The sequence below is a fragment of the Scyliorhinus torazame genome, chromosome 13, assembly GCF_047496885.1.
Source record: "Scyliorhinus torazame isolate Kashiwa2021f chromosome 13, sScyTor2.1, whole genome shotgun sequence".
Taxonomy (NCBI): domain Eukaryota; kingdom Metazoa; phylum Chordata; class Chondrichthyes; order Carcharhiniformes; family Scyliorhinidae; genus Scyliorhinus; species Scyliorhinus torazame.
This window is the reverse complement of record NC_092719.1, coordinates 23,830,018-23,845,362: the sequence shown is the minus strand read 5'-3', so window position 1 is coordinate 23,845,362 and position 15,345 is coordinate 23,830,018. Positions and strand designations below refer to the sequence as shown.

Genomic DNA, 15,345 nt, shown 5'->3' with positions numbered 1-15,345 from the left:
GAACTGTACCCCAGGTCCATTGAAATGAGTTAAAAATATGATAGGGATAGGTGAAAGAAGAGGAGCAATGCATTGTGAGGAAAACAAAGGTGTTTTAAGGGATTTATATTTGCATTGGTAAACATTAGAAATGGTACAATAAGTGGGTGGGTTTGATTTAATATTTTTGTGCCTGGAAGGGTAAAACCTATAGTTAGATTCATGCTGGACAAAGGTGTTTGAATGTGTGGAGTTTGTTTTCATTTTCAACTGTCATTCTATTGTGCTTAGAAAGGAGTACAGTGTAAGAGTAAATAGAAGTTGTAGCTTAGCAACAAGAGGCCACTTTCCAGAGGGAAGGGCTTTACTTTGTTTTTAATTTTAACTGGAAGCCAGAGCAGTTGGAGACAGGTCCTCGGGAAGTGAATATCCCTCAACTCTGCCAGAAGAAAGACTGGACAGGATGGGAGCTGCAAAGAGGCAGGCTTCCTAAAGTACAAATGTACAGTCCAGATAACCAGGGAATTGGGGCAGGGAGTGTGTTTAAGACACCTAGAGATAAGAGAACAGAGACCAGGGAATTGTTCAGAAGAATTCAAGGAAGAGTAAACAAAGTGTTCAGAGTTAAAAGAGGCAATCACAGTAACTAGATTTAAAGTGGGACAGCAGACTTCAGAGCTCGATGAAACGGTTGATGTAATTTTAATAGCCTAGGAATCGAGGTGTAAAACAATTCTGAGCAGTTTGCACAGCAGTCAAGACCAAGAAATCCTAAAGGACCTTGGTGTAAAATCCTGGACATGATTCACTGTCAAAAGTGGAGCAGAAGTTTGTTTTAAAGTGTTATTTGTAAAACCTGGACTGGATTTCAAAATGCAAACCACAAAGGGAAAGCATTATTAGGAGAGAAGATTCTAAAGTGGGTTTTTAGGAGTAGAGTTTGGAAACTGTCATGTGATCATCATCTGGGGGATTCTGAGGAAAAGTCCACAGACATGAACTTGGGTTCAGAGCGGAGTACTTGTATTTGACTAGTCACCTGCATGCTTAAAAGGGGCTTTTTGTGTTAGTGAGACGATTGTAGCTCAAAATATACTTTGTAATCCATGTTAATCACAGAATCTACTGTGCAGAAGGAGTCCATTCAGCCCATTGGATCTGCACCGCCCCTTGGAAAGAGCACATTACTTAGCCCACACCTTCACCCTATCCCCGTAACCCAGTAAACCCCACCTAACCGTTTTGACACAAAGGGGCAATTTAGCATAGCCAATCCACCTAACTTGCACAACATCTTTGGACTGTCGGAGGAAACCGGAGGACCCGGAAGAAACCCACACAGATACGGGGAGAAAGTGCAAACTCCACACAGTCACCCGAGGTCGGAATTGAACCTGGGACTCTGGAGCTATGAGGCAGCAGTGCTAACTACTGTGCCACCATGATTTAATCTTTAAATCTGTGTATTTGTTAAGCTATAGGAAAGGAGTATTGTATAATCAGCCAACTTTTCATGTTTACTAAATGTTTTAAAATCTAATTAGCAGTCCTGTGACTCAGTTCCTTCATGTTTTATAAACAGTAAACGTTATGGAGCCACGGTTTCACTCTGAGATCTTGCATCCAGTTGGAACATCAACTGGGATCGTAACAGCATTAAGTTTGATCTAAGCTAAAATTCTTAATGCCAGGCATGATTTTGAGATACAAAAGCATCATTGTCCCATGCTCATTTCAGTTAATGAAAAATACAGATGATGGTCACAAAAACAGTAACTATTTTAGGGGGAAGAAAACACAAATTATCTGGATGATGCAGACTGCTAGAAGCACAAATAAAAACTGGATCATTCACCTGAGGAAGGAGCAGTGCTCCGAAAGCTAGTGTTTGAAACAAACCTGTTGGACTTTAACCTGGTGTCGTAAGACTTCTTCCTGTGCTCACTCCAGTCCAGTGCCGGCATCTCCACATCAGAAAAACAGAATGCAGATTATGTAAATGGAGAGAAACTTCAAAGTGCTTCAGTGCTGAGGAATCTGGGTGTCCTCGTGCATGAATCGCAGAAAACTAGCATGCAGGTACAGCAGGTAATATGGAAGACAAATGGAATTTTGGCATTTATGGCTAAAGGGATAGAGTATAAAAGTAGGGACGTGTTGCTGCAACTGTACCCGGCATTGGTGATATCACACCTGAAGTACTGTGCACAGTTTTGGTCCCCTTATTTAAGGAGGAATGTAGTTGCATTGGAGGCAATTTAGGGGAGGTTCACTAGATTGATTCCAGAGATGAGGCTTATGAGTCTTATGAAAGGAGACTGAGCAGTTTAGGCCTACAAACTCTCAAATTTAGAAGAATGAGAAGAGATCTAATTGAGGTGTTCAAGATGATAAAAGGTATTGACAAAATGGACCAAGAGCAGATGCTTCCTCTTCTGGGGCAATTTAGAACAAGATGTCAGTTTTAGGATAAGGGACAGCAGATGTAAAATACAGATGAGGAGAAATTACTTCTTTCAAAGGGTCATGAATCTATGCAATTCACGACCTCAGAGTGTGGTGGACACATTGTGTAAATTTGAGGAGAAATATATTTTTAATTAGTAATGGGTTGAAGGGTTATGGAGAATTGGTAAGGAAATGGGGTTTGAGGTCGAGATGTGATCAGCCATGTTCGTATTGAATGACGGAGCAGCCTCGAGGAACTGAATTGCCTACTCTTTTTCCTATGTTCTTATGTTTATGTTCTACAAAAAAAGTTCCCGTTAGTATGGAAATAAAACCAACAGAAACATATCGCTCTCTGTTTAAAAAGTATGACAAGGAATCAGCAATGTCAAGCACACGCAAAATCAATTGCTGGTGAATGTCACAATGATTGATGTAAGCAACCCAGCTACCGAAAGAGAAAACCATTTCTAACCAAATATATATATAAATTGTGTGAAGTTCCTTCAAGGTGGGAGTTGGACCAAAGGTGAATTTATTGTTGTGAAGTACGCCATCCAGTCATTTATTTACTAACTGAGGCAAGAGTATCTCCTTACAGAATCACTTCCCAGAAGTGTTTTACATAGTCATAGACTCTGGGAGCTTTGAAATCCATCGTGTTTATATCATGGGCATATTCTGCAAAATTAGACTGGAATTGTTTGAAAGTCACAGTTGGCACATCGTAATCTGGCCTCATACGTCCCAATCCAATGGAGAGAACTCACACATAACAACAACTTAAGGGGGTATCAAGACGCAGAAAGGAAATCAAATTAAGAGTGAATATTAAGCCCAACTGTCCTCATGAAAGCTGGTGGGCTCTCCCTACACCAGCAACATTTGCATTTGATTGTAGAGGCTTTACTACTTCCAAAGATACTCTCGAAACCACCTTTTTAGGTGGATCTTCAAAAGCCCTTCAAGTGGTTGTCTTATTTGACTTGCAAGTCAGTTGATAAAGTCAGAACAGCACTGAGAAATCACCTCTTGCAACCAACTCTTGCCTTGCCAGCGACACACACATCCCAAGAATAAATAAAGAAAAATACCTCAGCCAATATTATTCTGACTCAGCTTCAAGGAGCTGCACACATGGTCTGAGGAAACAGCTTCACAGCCTCTATATAACACTCCCTACAGCAACTTTGTGGGTGCAGAGGTGGGTTTGGATTCAAACCACGTCCCTCCAAACACATGGCTCTAAGCCATTGGTTGCTCAATATGTCTGCCGAATTGTTTAACTTCTTTGTTCAAAATTAATCAAATGGTTCCTTTGGAAAAAAATTGGAAACATTAAAACGAGGGGAAAAATCTCACATGGGTTCACTATTTTTGTTAAATACAGTTATCACAAGCAGCTGTATGACATTAAAGTCTTGTCCTTTCTCAACATCCGTTAGCATCTTAAAAATGTTTGCCGGTTCCAGTGTTGATGAATTCAGTGATACCCCCCCATTTCATATTCAAAGCACGAAGGAATAATTTGTAATAAAAGAATGAGCTTGTCAGTTTTAACAACCTACAACTACAGCCTGCAAGTGTGCCTCAACAGTGACAGAACAGCAGCTGCAACAGTATTTTAAATAAACACAAATTTTAACGAGATGTATTAGCTTCCAGAAAAATGGTTTGGCAATTTTGTAATATAAATTTGGATGAATAGTGGAGACGGCATTTTGTTTTTCAATCTTCTATTAAAACAAGGCAGACTCCAACACTGCTGCACGGATACAGAAACAACTGATGAATTCACATTTGTTAGCGCAACAGTACAGCTGCTTTTGAGCAGCAATGCTGGGAAATGGCTATTGGGAATGACACAAAACAGTTATTTTTAAATCATTGAAAATTTTTTGAAACACTAACTTTCTGCTAAGGATGAATCTACCTCTTAAGACATTTTTTTCTCTGTTTCTTGGGTTTCTGCTAGTTATATTTCCCGAATCAAATAGACAGTTTGGATCTTCACCCAAGTTCCTCTGCCAATGGTTGTTTGCCGAGCCAGAAAAGCTGGCAGCTTTCTTTTTGCTGGCGCTATTTTTATTTATAAACACTAGTGGATAGAATAGGTTCTGAAAGTGCTCTTAAATACCCATCTCTTTGGATAGGCCACTGTAACTCTGAAGAGGTGCTCAGCCCAGACAAACACACTGCACAAAAAAAACAGGCAGAATAGAAACAAAACAGGGCGATCACTACTGTAAAGCACACATTTTTCACTGACACGTCAGAGCTTTGAACTGATTTTGTTATTCCTGTCTGCAAGATAGTAGTGCACTCCATACACACTTTATCCAAAAGCTGCTCTTTAGCTTCCAAACATTTCAATGCAGCAGCCAAACACTATACAAGACAGATCGTAATGGAACAAAGGCATCCCTAGAAGCAGCCAAATGAAGCCCAGTTTTGCAACCACAGTTGTCAAAATAAGCTCTGAGGAAGTGTCATACAGACTCAAAACATTAACTCTGTTTCTCTCTCCACATGTCTCCAGACCTGGGTTTTTCCAGAATTTCTTGTTTTTATTTCAGATTTCCATCATCTGCAGTATTTTGCTGGTACTAATAACTGGGGTTTGTTGAGGGTAGAATTGTGGTGCGCTGCCGCCACCACCCACAGCTGCCATATGTAACTGGTCTACAGCCCTGCAGAAAGATTTCTCCCTCCACAATGGTAATTTGGCAGTTGTGACCATTTTTCTTAATTGTTTAAAATACTGAAAGGATGCTTCAAGATAGAACTGCTTAACGGGCAACAGCAGAATGCACCGCGTTCAGTGCCGGAAGGCCTTCTATTGACCCTCCAGCTTAAAGAGCCCGTCCACTATCCTTAGACATCTACGTCTTCATAGAATTATAGAATTTACAGTGCAGAAGGAGGCCATTCGGCCCATCGAGTCTGCACCAGCTCTTGGAAAGAGCACCCTACCCAAGGTCAACACCTCCACCCTATCCCCATAACCCAGTAACCCCACCCAACACTAAGGACAATTTTGGACACTAAGGGCAATTTATCATGGCCAATCCACCTAACCTGCACATCTTTTGGACGGTGGGAGGAAACCGGAGCACCCGGAGGAAACCCACGCACACACGGGGAGGATGTGCAGACTCCGCACAGACAGTGACCCAAGCCAGAATCGAACCTGGGACCCTGGAGCTGTGAAGCAATTGTGCTATCCACAAGGCTACCGTGCTGCCCCTTCTCTCACTAATTGGCCAGTTTGCAACAACCACAGTCTGGTTGACCTTTCCCTACCTGGTGCAGATGCAGGCATGTATTTGGTCGCTGACCCTGAATGGAAAATCCTGCTTATGCTTTCAAAATCTTGCTTTATTTATTCCAATTTACACTGTTTGCATACTTGATATTCCTAGTTATAATGGCTGCACTGAAGAAGTCATACGGACTCAAAATGTTAACTCGGTTTCTCTTTCCACAGATGCTGCCAAACCTGCTGAGCTTTTCTAGAGTTTTCTGTTTTTATATTCAATACTCAATCCTGGAACAACCTCAAGGTGGCCCAAGCCATTTCCAAGTCACCTGCTGGATAGTAATTTTGCACCAGAATTGAAAAAAATCTCTTCCACACAATCAGGCAGTGGTCATGCATTAGCACTGTAGCTGAACAAGGAACATCCTGGACCAGGTGTTGTTTCATAGACTGCTTAAGTGCGTGCCATGAACCACTGAAACAAAGTTTAAAATCTGCACTAATAATTTACCCATCTCACAAGCTGCAGAAAAGGCAAGCATTCAAATTTTAGGAATGTAGCCAGCCTTGAAGGCACGGGCTGCACAGTGGTTAGCACTGCTCCTCGCAGCGCCAGGGACCCAGGTTTAATTCCGGCCTTGGTTGACTGTGGACTTTGTACGTTTTCCCAGTGTCTGCATGGGTTTCCTCTGGGTGCCGGAATCTGGTTTCCTCCCGCAATACAAAGATGTGTGGTTTAGGTGGATTGGCCATGGCAATTCAGTGCCGAGGGATGTGCAGGTTAGGTTATGGGGATAGGGTGGGGAGGACGGGGCAGTGGACATGGGTAGAGTGCTCATTTGGAGGGTTGGTGCAGCCGTGATGGACCAAATGGCCTCCTTCTGCAGTGTAGGGATTCTATGATTCTATATGTTCCCCCCACCAATCAGCAACATATTTCCAGATTATAAGGAAAAAATTAATAAAACAAAACACTTCTCTACTAATCACTTCAGCAATGTGTTTTATGAAGAGATCTGTACTTATCCTAGAACATTTCAATTTGTAACGGTGATTCAGGCCTGCCTGCACAACGATCTGAGCCAGAAAAACTTGTACTGACTAGGTATGATGCTGAATCAAACATTCTCTACTCACTTGAATTCAAACTAACTAAAACAGAAAAGAAGAGAATTAATTATATGGAGAAAAGAATACGTCAAAAGAATCAATGAGAAATTCAGTCTAAAATGCTGAGGGACACAGATTTGCAGATACAAGCAAACTATCTGGCTTGGATCATGAATATAGGAAAAGGAATTTAAGGTTTAAATTTAAACAACCTCCAAGACTGGGTAAGGATTAGGGGATGGGCTATTCCCATTCTTTCTACTCTCTTTCTTTTCCCAAGCAGTGGAGCAGACTCCAAGCAAAAGCTGTGACCTTTCCCCATATGTAGTGAAGACCCAAGGGAGTCTAAAACAGAGCCCTGGGTCCATTGATTAGAGTTGAGAAACAACGTTGTTTCAATCCAGCAGATAGTTTTTCATACAACAATACAAAATGTTGTCTCAAAATACTTTTTTTTATATATAAAATATTTTATTGAAAATTTTTGGTCAACCAACACAGTACATTGTGCATCCTTTACACAATATTATAACAACACAAATAACAATGACCTATTTTGCAAACAAAAAATGAATAAATAATAAATAACAAAAATGAAAACTAACCCTAATTGGCAACTGCCTTATCACAAGTAACACTCTCCAAAAATATAATTTAACAGTCCAATATATAATTATCTGTAGCAACGACCTATACATATTATACAATATATATTAACAACCCTGAGAGTCCTTCTGGTTCCTCCTCCCCCCCCCCCCCCCCCCCCAACATCCTGGGCTGCTGCTGCTGCCTTCTTTTTTCCATTCCATCTATCTTTCTGCGAGGTATTCGACGAACGGTTGCCACCGCCTGGTGAACCCTTGAGCCGACCCCCTTAGAACGAACTTAATCCGCTCTAGCTTTATAAACCCTGCCATGTCATTTATCCAGGTCTCCACCCCCGGGGGCTTGGCTTCTTTCCACATTAGCAATATCCTGCGCCGGGCTACTAGGGACGCAAAGGCCAAAACATCGGCCTCTCTCGCCTCCTGCACTCCCGGCTCTTGTGCAACCCCAAATATAGCCAACCCCCAGCTTGGTTCGACCCGGACCCCCACTACCTTTGAAACCACCTTTGTCACCCCCATCCAAAACCCCTGTAGTGCCGGGCATGACCAAAACATATGGGTATGATTCGCTGGGCTTCTCGAGCACCTCGCACACCTATCCTCCACCCCAAAAAATTTACTGAGCCGTGCTCCAGTCATATGCGCCCTGTGTAATACCTTAAACTGAATCAGGCTTAGCCTGGCACACGAGGACGACGAGTTTACCCTGCTTAGGGCATCTGCCCACAGCCCCTCCTCGATCTCCTCCCCCAGCTCTTCTTCCCATTTCCCTTTTAGTTCATCTACCATCGTCTCCCCTTCGTCCCTCATTTCCCTATATATATATCTGACACCTTACCATCCCCCACCCATGTCTTTGAGATCACTCTGTCCTGCACCTCGTGTCGGGAGCTGCGGGAATTCCCTCACCTGTTGCCTCGCAAAAGCCCTCAGTTGCATATACCTGAATGCATTCCCTTGGGGCAACCCATATTTCTCGGTCAGCGCTCCCAGACTCGCAAACTTCCCATCCACAAACAGATCTTTCAGTTGCGTTATTCCTGCTCTTTGCCACATTCCATATCCCCCATCCATTCCCCCCGGGGCAAACCTATGGTTGTTTCTTATCGGGGACCCCCCCAAGGCTCCAGTCTTTCCCCTATGCCGTCTCCACTGTCCCCAAATCTTCAGTGTAGCCACCACCACCGGGCTTGTGGTGTAGTTCCTTTGTGAGAACGGCAATGGGGCTGTCACTATAGCCTGTAGGCTAGTCCCCCTACAGGACGCCCTCTCTAATCTCTTCCACGCCGCTCCCTCCTCCTCTCCCATCCACTTACTCACCATTGAAATATTAGTGGCCCAAAAATACTCACCTAGGCTCGGTAGTGCCAGCCCCCCTTATCCCTGCTACGCTGTAAGAATCCCTTCCTCACTCTCGGGGTCTTCCCGGCCCACACAAAACCCATGATGCTCTTTTCAATCCTTTTTAAAAAAGCCTTCGTGATCACCACCGGGAGGCACTGAAACACAAAGAGGAATCTCGGGAGGACCACCATCTTAACCGCCTGCACCCTCCCTGCCAGTGACACCATATCCCATCTCTTGAAATCCTCCTCCATTTGTTCCACCAACCACGTTAAATTTAACCTATGCAATGTGCCCCAATTCTTGGCTATCTGGATCCCCAGGTAACCAAAGTCCCTTGTTACCTTCCTCAACGGTAGGTCCTCTATTTCTCTACTCTGCTCCCCTGGATGCACCACAAACAACTCACTTTTCCCCATGTTCAATTTATACCCTGAAAAATCCCCAAACTCCCCAAGTATCCGCATTATTTCTGGCATCCCCTCCGCCGGGTCTGCCACATATAGTAACAAATCGTCCGCATACAAAGATACCCGGTGTTCTTCTCCTCCTCTAAGTACTCCCCTCCACTTCTTGGAACCCGTCAACGCTATCGCCAGGGGCTCAATCGCCAGTGCAAACAATAATGGGGACAGAGGGCATCCCTGCCTTGTCCCTCTATGGAGCCGAAAATATGCAGATCCCCTTCCATTCGTGACCACGCTCGCCATCGGGGCCCTATACAACAGCTGCACCCATCTAACATACCCCTCTCCAAAACCAAATCTCCTCAACACCTCCCACAAATAATCCCACTCCACTCTATCAAATGCTTTCTCGGCATCCATCGCCACTACTATCTCCGTTTCGCCCTCTGGTGGGGGCATCATCATTACCCCTAACAGCCTTCTTTATATTCGTGTTCAGCTGTCTCCCCTTCACAAACCCAGTTTGGTCCTCGTGGACCACCCCCGGGACACATTCCTCTATTCTCATTGCCATTACCTTGGCCAGGATCTTGGCATCTACATTTAGGAGGGAAATAGGTCTATAGGACCCGCATTGTAGCGGGTCCTTTTCCTTCTTTAAGAGAAGCGATATCGTTGCTTCAGACATAGTCGGGGGCAGTTGTCCCCCTTCCTTTGCCTCATTAAAGGTCCTCGTCAATACCGGGGCGAGCAAGTCCACATATTTTCTATAGAATTCGACTGGGAATCCATCCGGTCCCGGGGCCTTTCCCGCCTGCATGCTCCTAATTCCTTTCACCACTTCTTCTACCTCGATCTGTGCTCCCAGTCCCACCCTTTCCTGCTCTTTCACCTTGGGAAATTCCAGCCGATCCAAAAAGCCCATCATTCTCTCCCTCCCATCCGGGGGTTGAGCTTCATATAATTTTTTATAAAATGTCTTGAACACTCCATTCACTCTCTCCGCTCCCCGCTCCATCTCTCCTTCCTCATCCCTCACTCCCCCTATTTCCCTCGCTGCTCCCCTTTTCCTCAATTGGTGTGCCAGCAACCTGCTCGCCTTCTCCCCATATTCGTACTGTACACCCTGTGCCTTCCTCCATTGTGCCTCTGCAGTGCCCGTAGTCAGCAAGTCAAATTCTACATGTAGCCTTTGCCTTTCCCTGTACAGTCCCTCCTCCGGTGCTTCCGCATATTGTCTGTCCACCCTCAAAAGTTCTTGCAGCAACCGCTCCCGTTCCTTACTCTCCTGCTTCCCTTTATGTGCCCTTATTGATATCAGCTCCCCTCTAACCACCATCTTCAGCGCCTCCCAGACCACTCCCCACCTGGACCTCCCCATTATCATTGAGTTCCAAGTACTTTTCAATGCATCCCCTCACCCTTAGACACACCCCCTCATCTGCCATTAGTCCCATGTCCATTCTCCAGGGTGGGCGCCCTCCTGTTTCCTCCCCTATCTCCAAGTCTACCCAGTGTGGAGCGTGATCCGAAATGGCTATAGCCGTATACTCCGTTCCCCTCACCTTCGGGATCAACGCCCTTCCCAGCACAAAAAAGTCTATTCGCGAGTAGACTTTATGGACATAGGAGAAAAACGAGAACTCCTTACTCCTAGGTCTGCTAAATCTCCACGGGTCTACACCTCCCATCTGCTCCATAAAATCATTAAGTACCTTGGCTGCTGCCGGCCTCCTTCCAGTCCTGGACTTCGACCTATCCAGCCCTGGTTCCAACACCGTATTAAAATCTCCCCCCATTATCAGCTTTCCCATCTCTAGGTCCGGAATGCGTCCCAGCATCCGCCTCATAAAATTGGCATCATCCCAGTTCGGGGCATATACGTTTACCAAAACCACCGTCTCCCCCTGTAGTTTGCCACTCACCATCACGTATCTGCCCCCGTTATCCGCCACTATAGTCTTTGCCTCGAACATTACCCGCTTCCCCACTAATATAGCCACCCCCCTGTTTTTCGCATCTAGCCCCGAATGGAACACCTGCCCCACCCATCCTTTGCGTAGCCTAACCTGGTCTATCAGTTTCAGGTGCGTTTCCTGTAACATAACCACATCTGCCTTAAGTTTCTTAAGGTGTGCGAGTACCCGTGCCCTCTTTATCGGCCCGTTCAGCCCTCTCACGTTCCACGTGATCAGCCGGGTTGGGGGGCTTCCTAACCCCCCCCCCTTGTCGATTAGCCATCCCCTTTTTCCAGCTCCTCACCCGGTTCCCACGCAGCTGTATCTCCCCCAGGCGGTGCCCCCCCGCCCATCCCCTCCCATACCAGCTCCCCCCTCTCCCCAGCAGCAGCAACCCAGTAATTCCCCCCTCCCACCCCCCCCCGCTAGATCCCCCGCTAGCGTAATTACTACCCCCATGTTGCTCCCAGAAGTCAGCAAACTCTGGCCGACCTCGGCTTCCCCCCGTGACCTCGGCTCGCACCGTGCGACGCCCCCTCCTTCCTGCTTCTCTATTCCCGCCATGATTATCATAGCGCGGGAACCAAGCCCGCGCTTCTCCCTTGGCCCCGCCCCCAATGGCCAACGCCCCATCTCCTCCACCTCCCCTCCTCCCCCCATCACCACCTGTGGAAGAGAGAAAAGTTACCACATTGCAGGATTAGTACATAAAACTCCTCTTTCCCCCCTTTTTAACCCCCCTCTTCGCCCCCCCACTTTGTTCAAACGTTCTTTTTAATAACCCACTCATTCCAGTTTTTCTTCCACAATAAAAGTCCACGTTTCATCCGCCGTCTCAAAGTAATGGTGCCTCCCTCGATATGTGACCCACAGTCTTGCCAGTTGCAGCATTCCAAATTTTATCTTCTTTTTATGAAGCACCGCCTTGGCCCGATTAAAGCTCGCCCTCCTTCTCGCCACCTCCGCACTCCAGTCTTGATAAACGCGGATCACCGCGTTCTCCCATTTACTGCTCCGAGTTTTCTTTGCCCATCTAAGGACCATTTCTCTATCCTTAAAACGGAGGAATCTCACCACTATGGCTCTGGGAATTTCTCCTGCTCTCGGTCCTCGCGCCATCACTCGGTTTGCTCCCTCCACCTCCAATGGACCCGCCGGGGCCTCCGCTCCCATTAACGAGTGCAGCATCGTGCTCACATATGCCCCGACGTCCGCTCCCTCCGCACCTTCAGGAAGACCAAGAATCCTCAAGTTGTTCCTCCTTGCGTTGTTCTCCAGTGCCTCCAACCTTTCCACACATCGTTTCTGATGTGCCTCATGCATCTCTGTCTTCACCACCAGGCCCTGTATGTCGTCCTCTTTCTCGGTTGCCTTTGCCTTCACGACCCGAAGCTCCCGCTCCTGGGTCTTTTGTTCCTCCTTTAGCCCTTCGATCGCCTGTAGTATCAGGGCCAACAACTCTTTCTTCATTTCCTTTTTGAGCTCTTCCACACAGCATTTCAAGGACTCTTGTTGTTCAGGGCCCCATGTTAAACTGCCACCTTCCGACGCCATCTTGGTTTTGCTTGCCTTCCTTGCCGCTGTTCTAAAGGATCCACTGCAATCCGGCCACTTTCTCCTCCTTTTTTCATCCGTATCCAGGGGGGATTCCCTTCTGGTTTACCGCACAGTGTTTTTAGCCGTCAAAATTGCCGTTGGGGCTCCTATCAAGAGCCCAAAAGTCCGTTTCACCGGGAGCTGCCGAAACGTGCGACTCAGCTGGTCATCGCCGCACCCGGACGTCTGTCTCAAAATACTTAATGGTGCAACACTGTTGCTGGTGAAAATGTACACAGCTGAGAAGTGCAAATGCGTTAGGAGGTCACAACATGGGGAGAAACATGTGTGATGTATTTATTTAATTTACTGAATTTACTTAAAAGAACACATGGTGTCCATTCACTTCACAATTGGGCAAGAGCTCTTTGCTAAAATTTGGCAGTCACTGGTGCAGACAGCAGACACACTGTTCTTCCCCAACCAACTCCAGCTGCCAGTGGCTCAGGAATAGCAATTCCGGTTGGATTCCTAACTCCTGTGAGGTAGAAATCCAGTATACATATTTACAAAGTTACTATCCACAGCGCATTATTGCCCACAAATGCTATATCACATTGTTTTCTGGGAACCCAGCAGAAATGTCAGAACAATATTGTAATGTTTATTGCATCGTAGGAATGAGCACTACGACATCAGCCCCCAGAGTCATTACTCAAACAAAAATCTAATGACTGAGGAACAATCACTCAAAAGTATGACATTTTCAGGAATTGACATTTTGGAAGCTGTACATATTTAAATCCCAAGAGGCGTTCTTTCACAATTGTCCAGACTACATAGTGTTAAAACAAATTTAAGAAGTAGAAACATTATTATTGCACTGGTTAGCTAGATTCTACTAATCAGAATGCTGGTAGATATGCCAAGTCTACACCCTCACCTTCCCACAGTTCAGTCTCCTGTGATCCAATAACCGTTTGTCAATAAAAAAAACATTTACTGGTTCTCCAAGAAATCTGCCCCAGTTCTGATTTACTCACATTCCGCCAATAGTAACTGTGGAACAGGTGCGTTCAGGGAATGCCGGGGTCACGTTCGTGGATGGTGTGGCTTGTCTGATGTAGTCCACTGTTACATTAACCTATTGAACAAGAGAGAAGACTCAGATCAGCTTCAGGCATAACAAATTAATCTAATTCCTGTCAGCCAGCATGGTGCCAAATTTGGAGAATGCTTACAGCCGGTAAAGATGAAAAGGAAAGTTGCAGATGCTGAACATCTGAATAGAAAATATTTGATTTCCATAGGCCAGTCAATATCTCAAAGATAGAACGAGTAGAACACTTCATCCAACCAACTATTTTGAGGGCAGTCATTACAAACCATATAAAATACTGACAGATCACAACTATATTAAACTTGACGAAGAACATCATCGATTAGAGAATTTGCTCGGGCAGTGACAAAGAAACTATTTCCCATTTGGGTCATAATCTTAAAATTAGAACTAGGTTATATCAGGTCAATCTCCTGCTCTTTTGACTGAATGGCTGGAGCTACTTCCACTTCTTGTCCAAAACATTCAAGCCTTTTAATACCAGATCACCGCCACAGATAGCCTCAAGTTGCTGCAGGCTCTCTTCCTCACCCCTCCCCCATCTAGCACGTTGTTACAATAACATCTAATGCAGAGAGCATTCCTACAAACATCTGAGCATGTCCATATAAACTGTGATCAAGGACTGCAACCAGTACATAAAAAGGGAACTTCATTGAGCAAAATGTAGCAAGCTTACATATTTTTTCCCTTTAAGGAAAAGTTTTAAGGAAAAATCCTGCACTGAATAATGACCTACATATTTCTAATAAAAGTTGGGCTTGCTTAATAAGTAAAACTACTAATTGCATTCATATAGTACCTTCCTCAACTTTTGAACATTCCTGAACCATTTAACTGCCAGTGAAGTACTTCTTAAGTATAGTCCCAGGTGTGGTTGTTATGACACCCTGGGCACGTGCATGGTCAATTCCAGCCCCACAGATCCTGAAGTCCAAACATAAGTGAATTGACCAACAATTTGTGTATTTTCTTGAGATCTTTGATCCTTGACTGCTCCAATGAATTACAGGCACCAGATTTGTAATTAAAACATTAAAATAAAACTGTTTATTTATAACAGAGAAAGAGATGAACATATAATGGTACGAAGGAATAATGGCGTGCTAATTGAACTGTTCGCCAAACCCCATACTCCCCTCCACCCAGACACACATGACAAACACAGTGAGGGTAGGGAAAGGATTGAAAATAACAGGGATTTAAACAGTGTGAGATGTTTCTTTGCTGCGGAGGTAGCGGTCTTTGTAGCTAGCAATCTTCTAATGGTGGTCTTCAACTAGAAACTGCTAACTGTAGAATTCTCTCTGGAAAGTCACTTTCACTGTTAACTATCGGGGTCTTCACACTGAGAATCACCCCCCCCCCCCCCCCCACTCCTCCTCCGAGGTCAGCTCAGTCCTGACAAGCCTCCAGCAGCCTGAGACAATCTTAGAATTCTACTTGGAAATTTAAACGATGGTTGTCCGTCCACTCTACATGTCGACCGCTTATCTACAGTTTTGCCATCAAGATTACTTCCAGCGGAATTTCCACAGGTTAAACTGACTGCAGAGAGGAAGGTCAGTTTCAGGTC

The 15,345-nt window shown here is 45.2% G+C and overlaps 1 protein-coding gene across 1 annotated transcript in view; it reads right to left on the bottom strand.

Annotated features, from left to right (window-relative positions):
* The window catches only part of snd1 (staphylococcal nuclease and tudor domain containing 1), a 1,317,969-nt gene that overhangs the window by 1,010,312 nt on the left and 292,312 nt on the right, over window positions 1-15,345 (bottom strand). Inside the window, exon 12 of the mRNA XM_072471188.1 lies at window positions 13,693-13,793. Coding sequence (XP_072327289.1) covers window positions 13,693-13,793 — 101 coding nt within the window. The remainder of the gene's footprint in view (window positions 1-13,692; window positions 13,794-15,345) is intronic.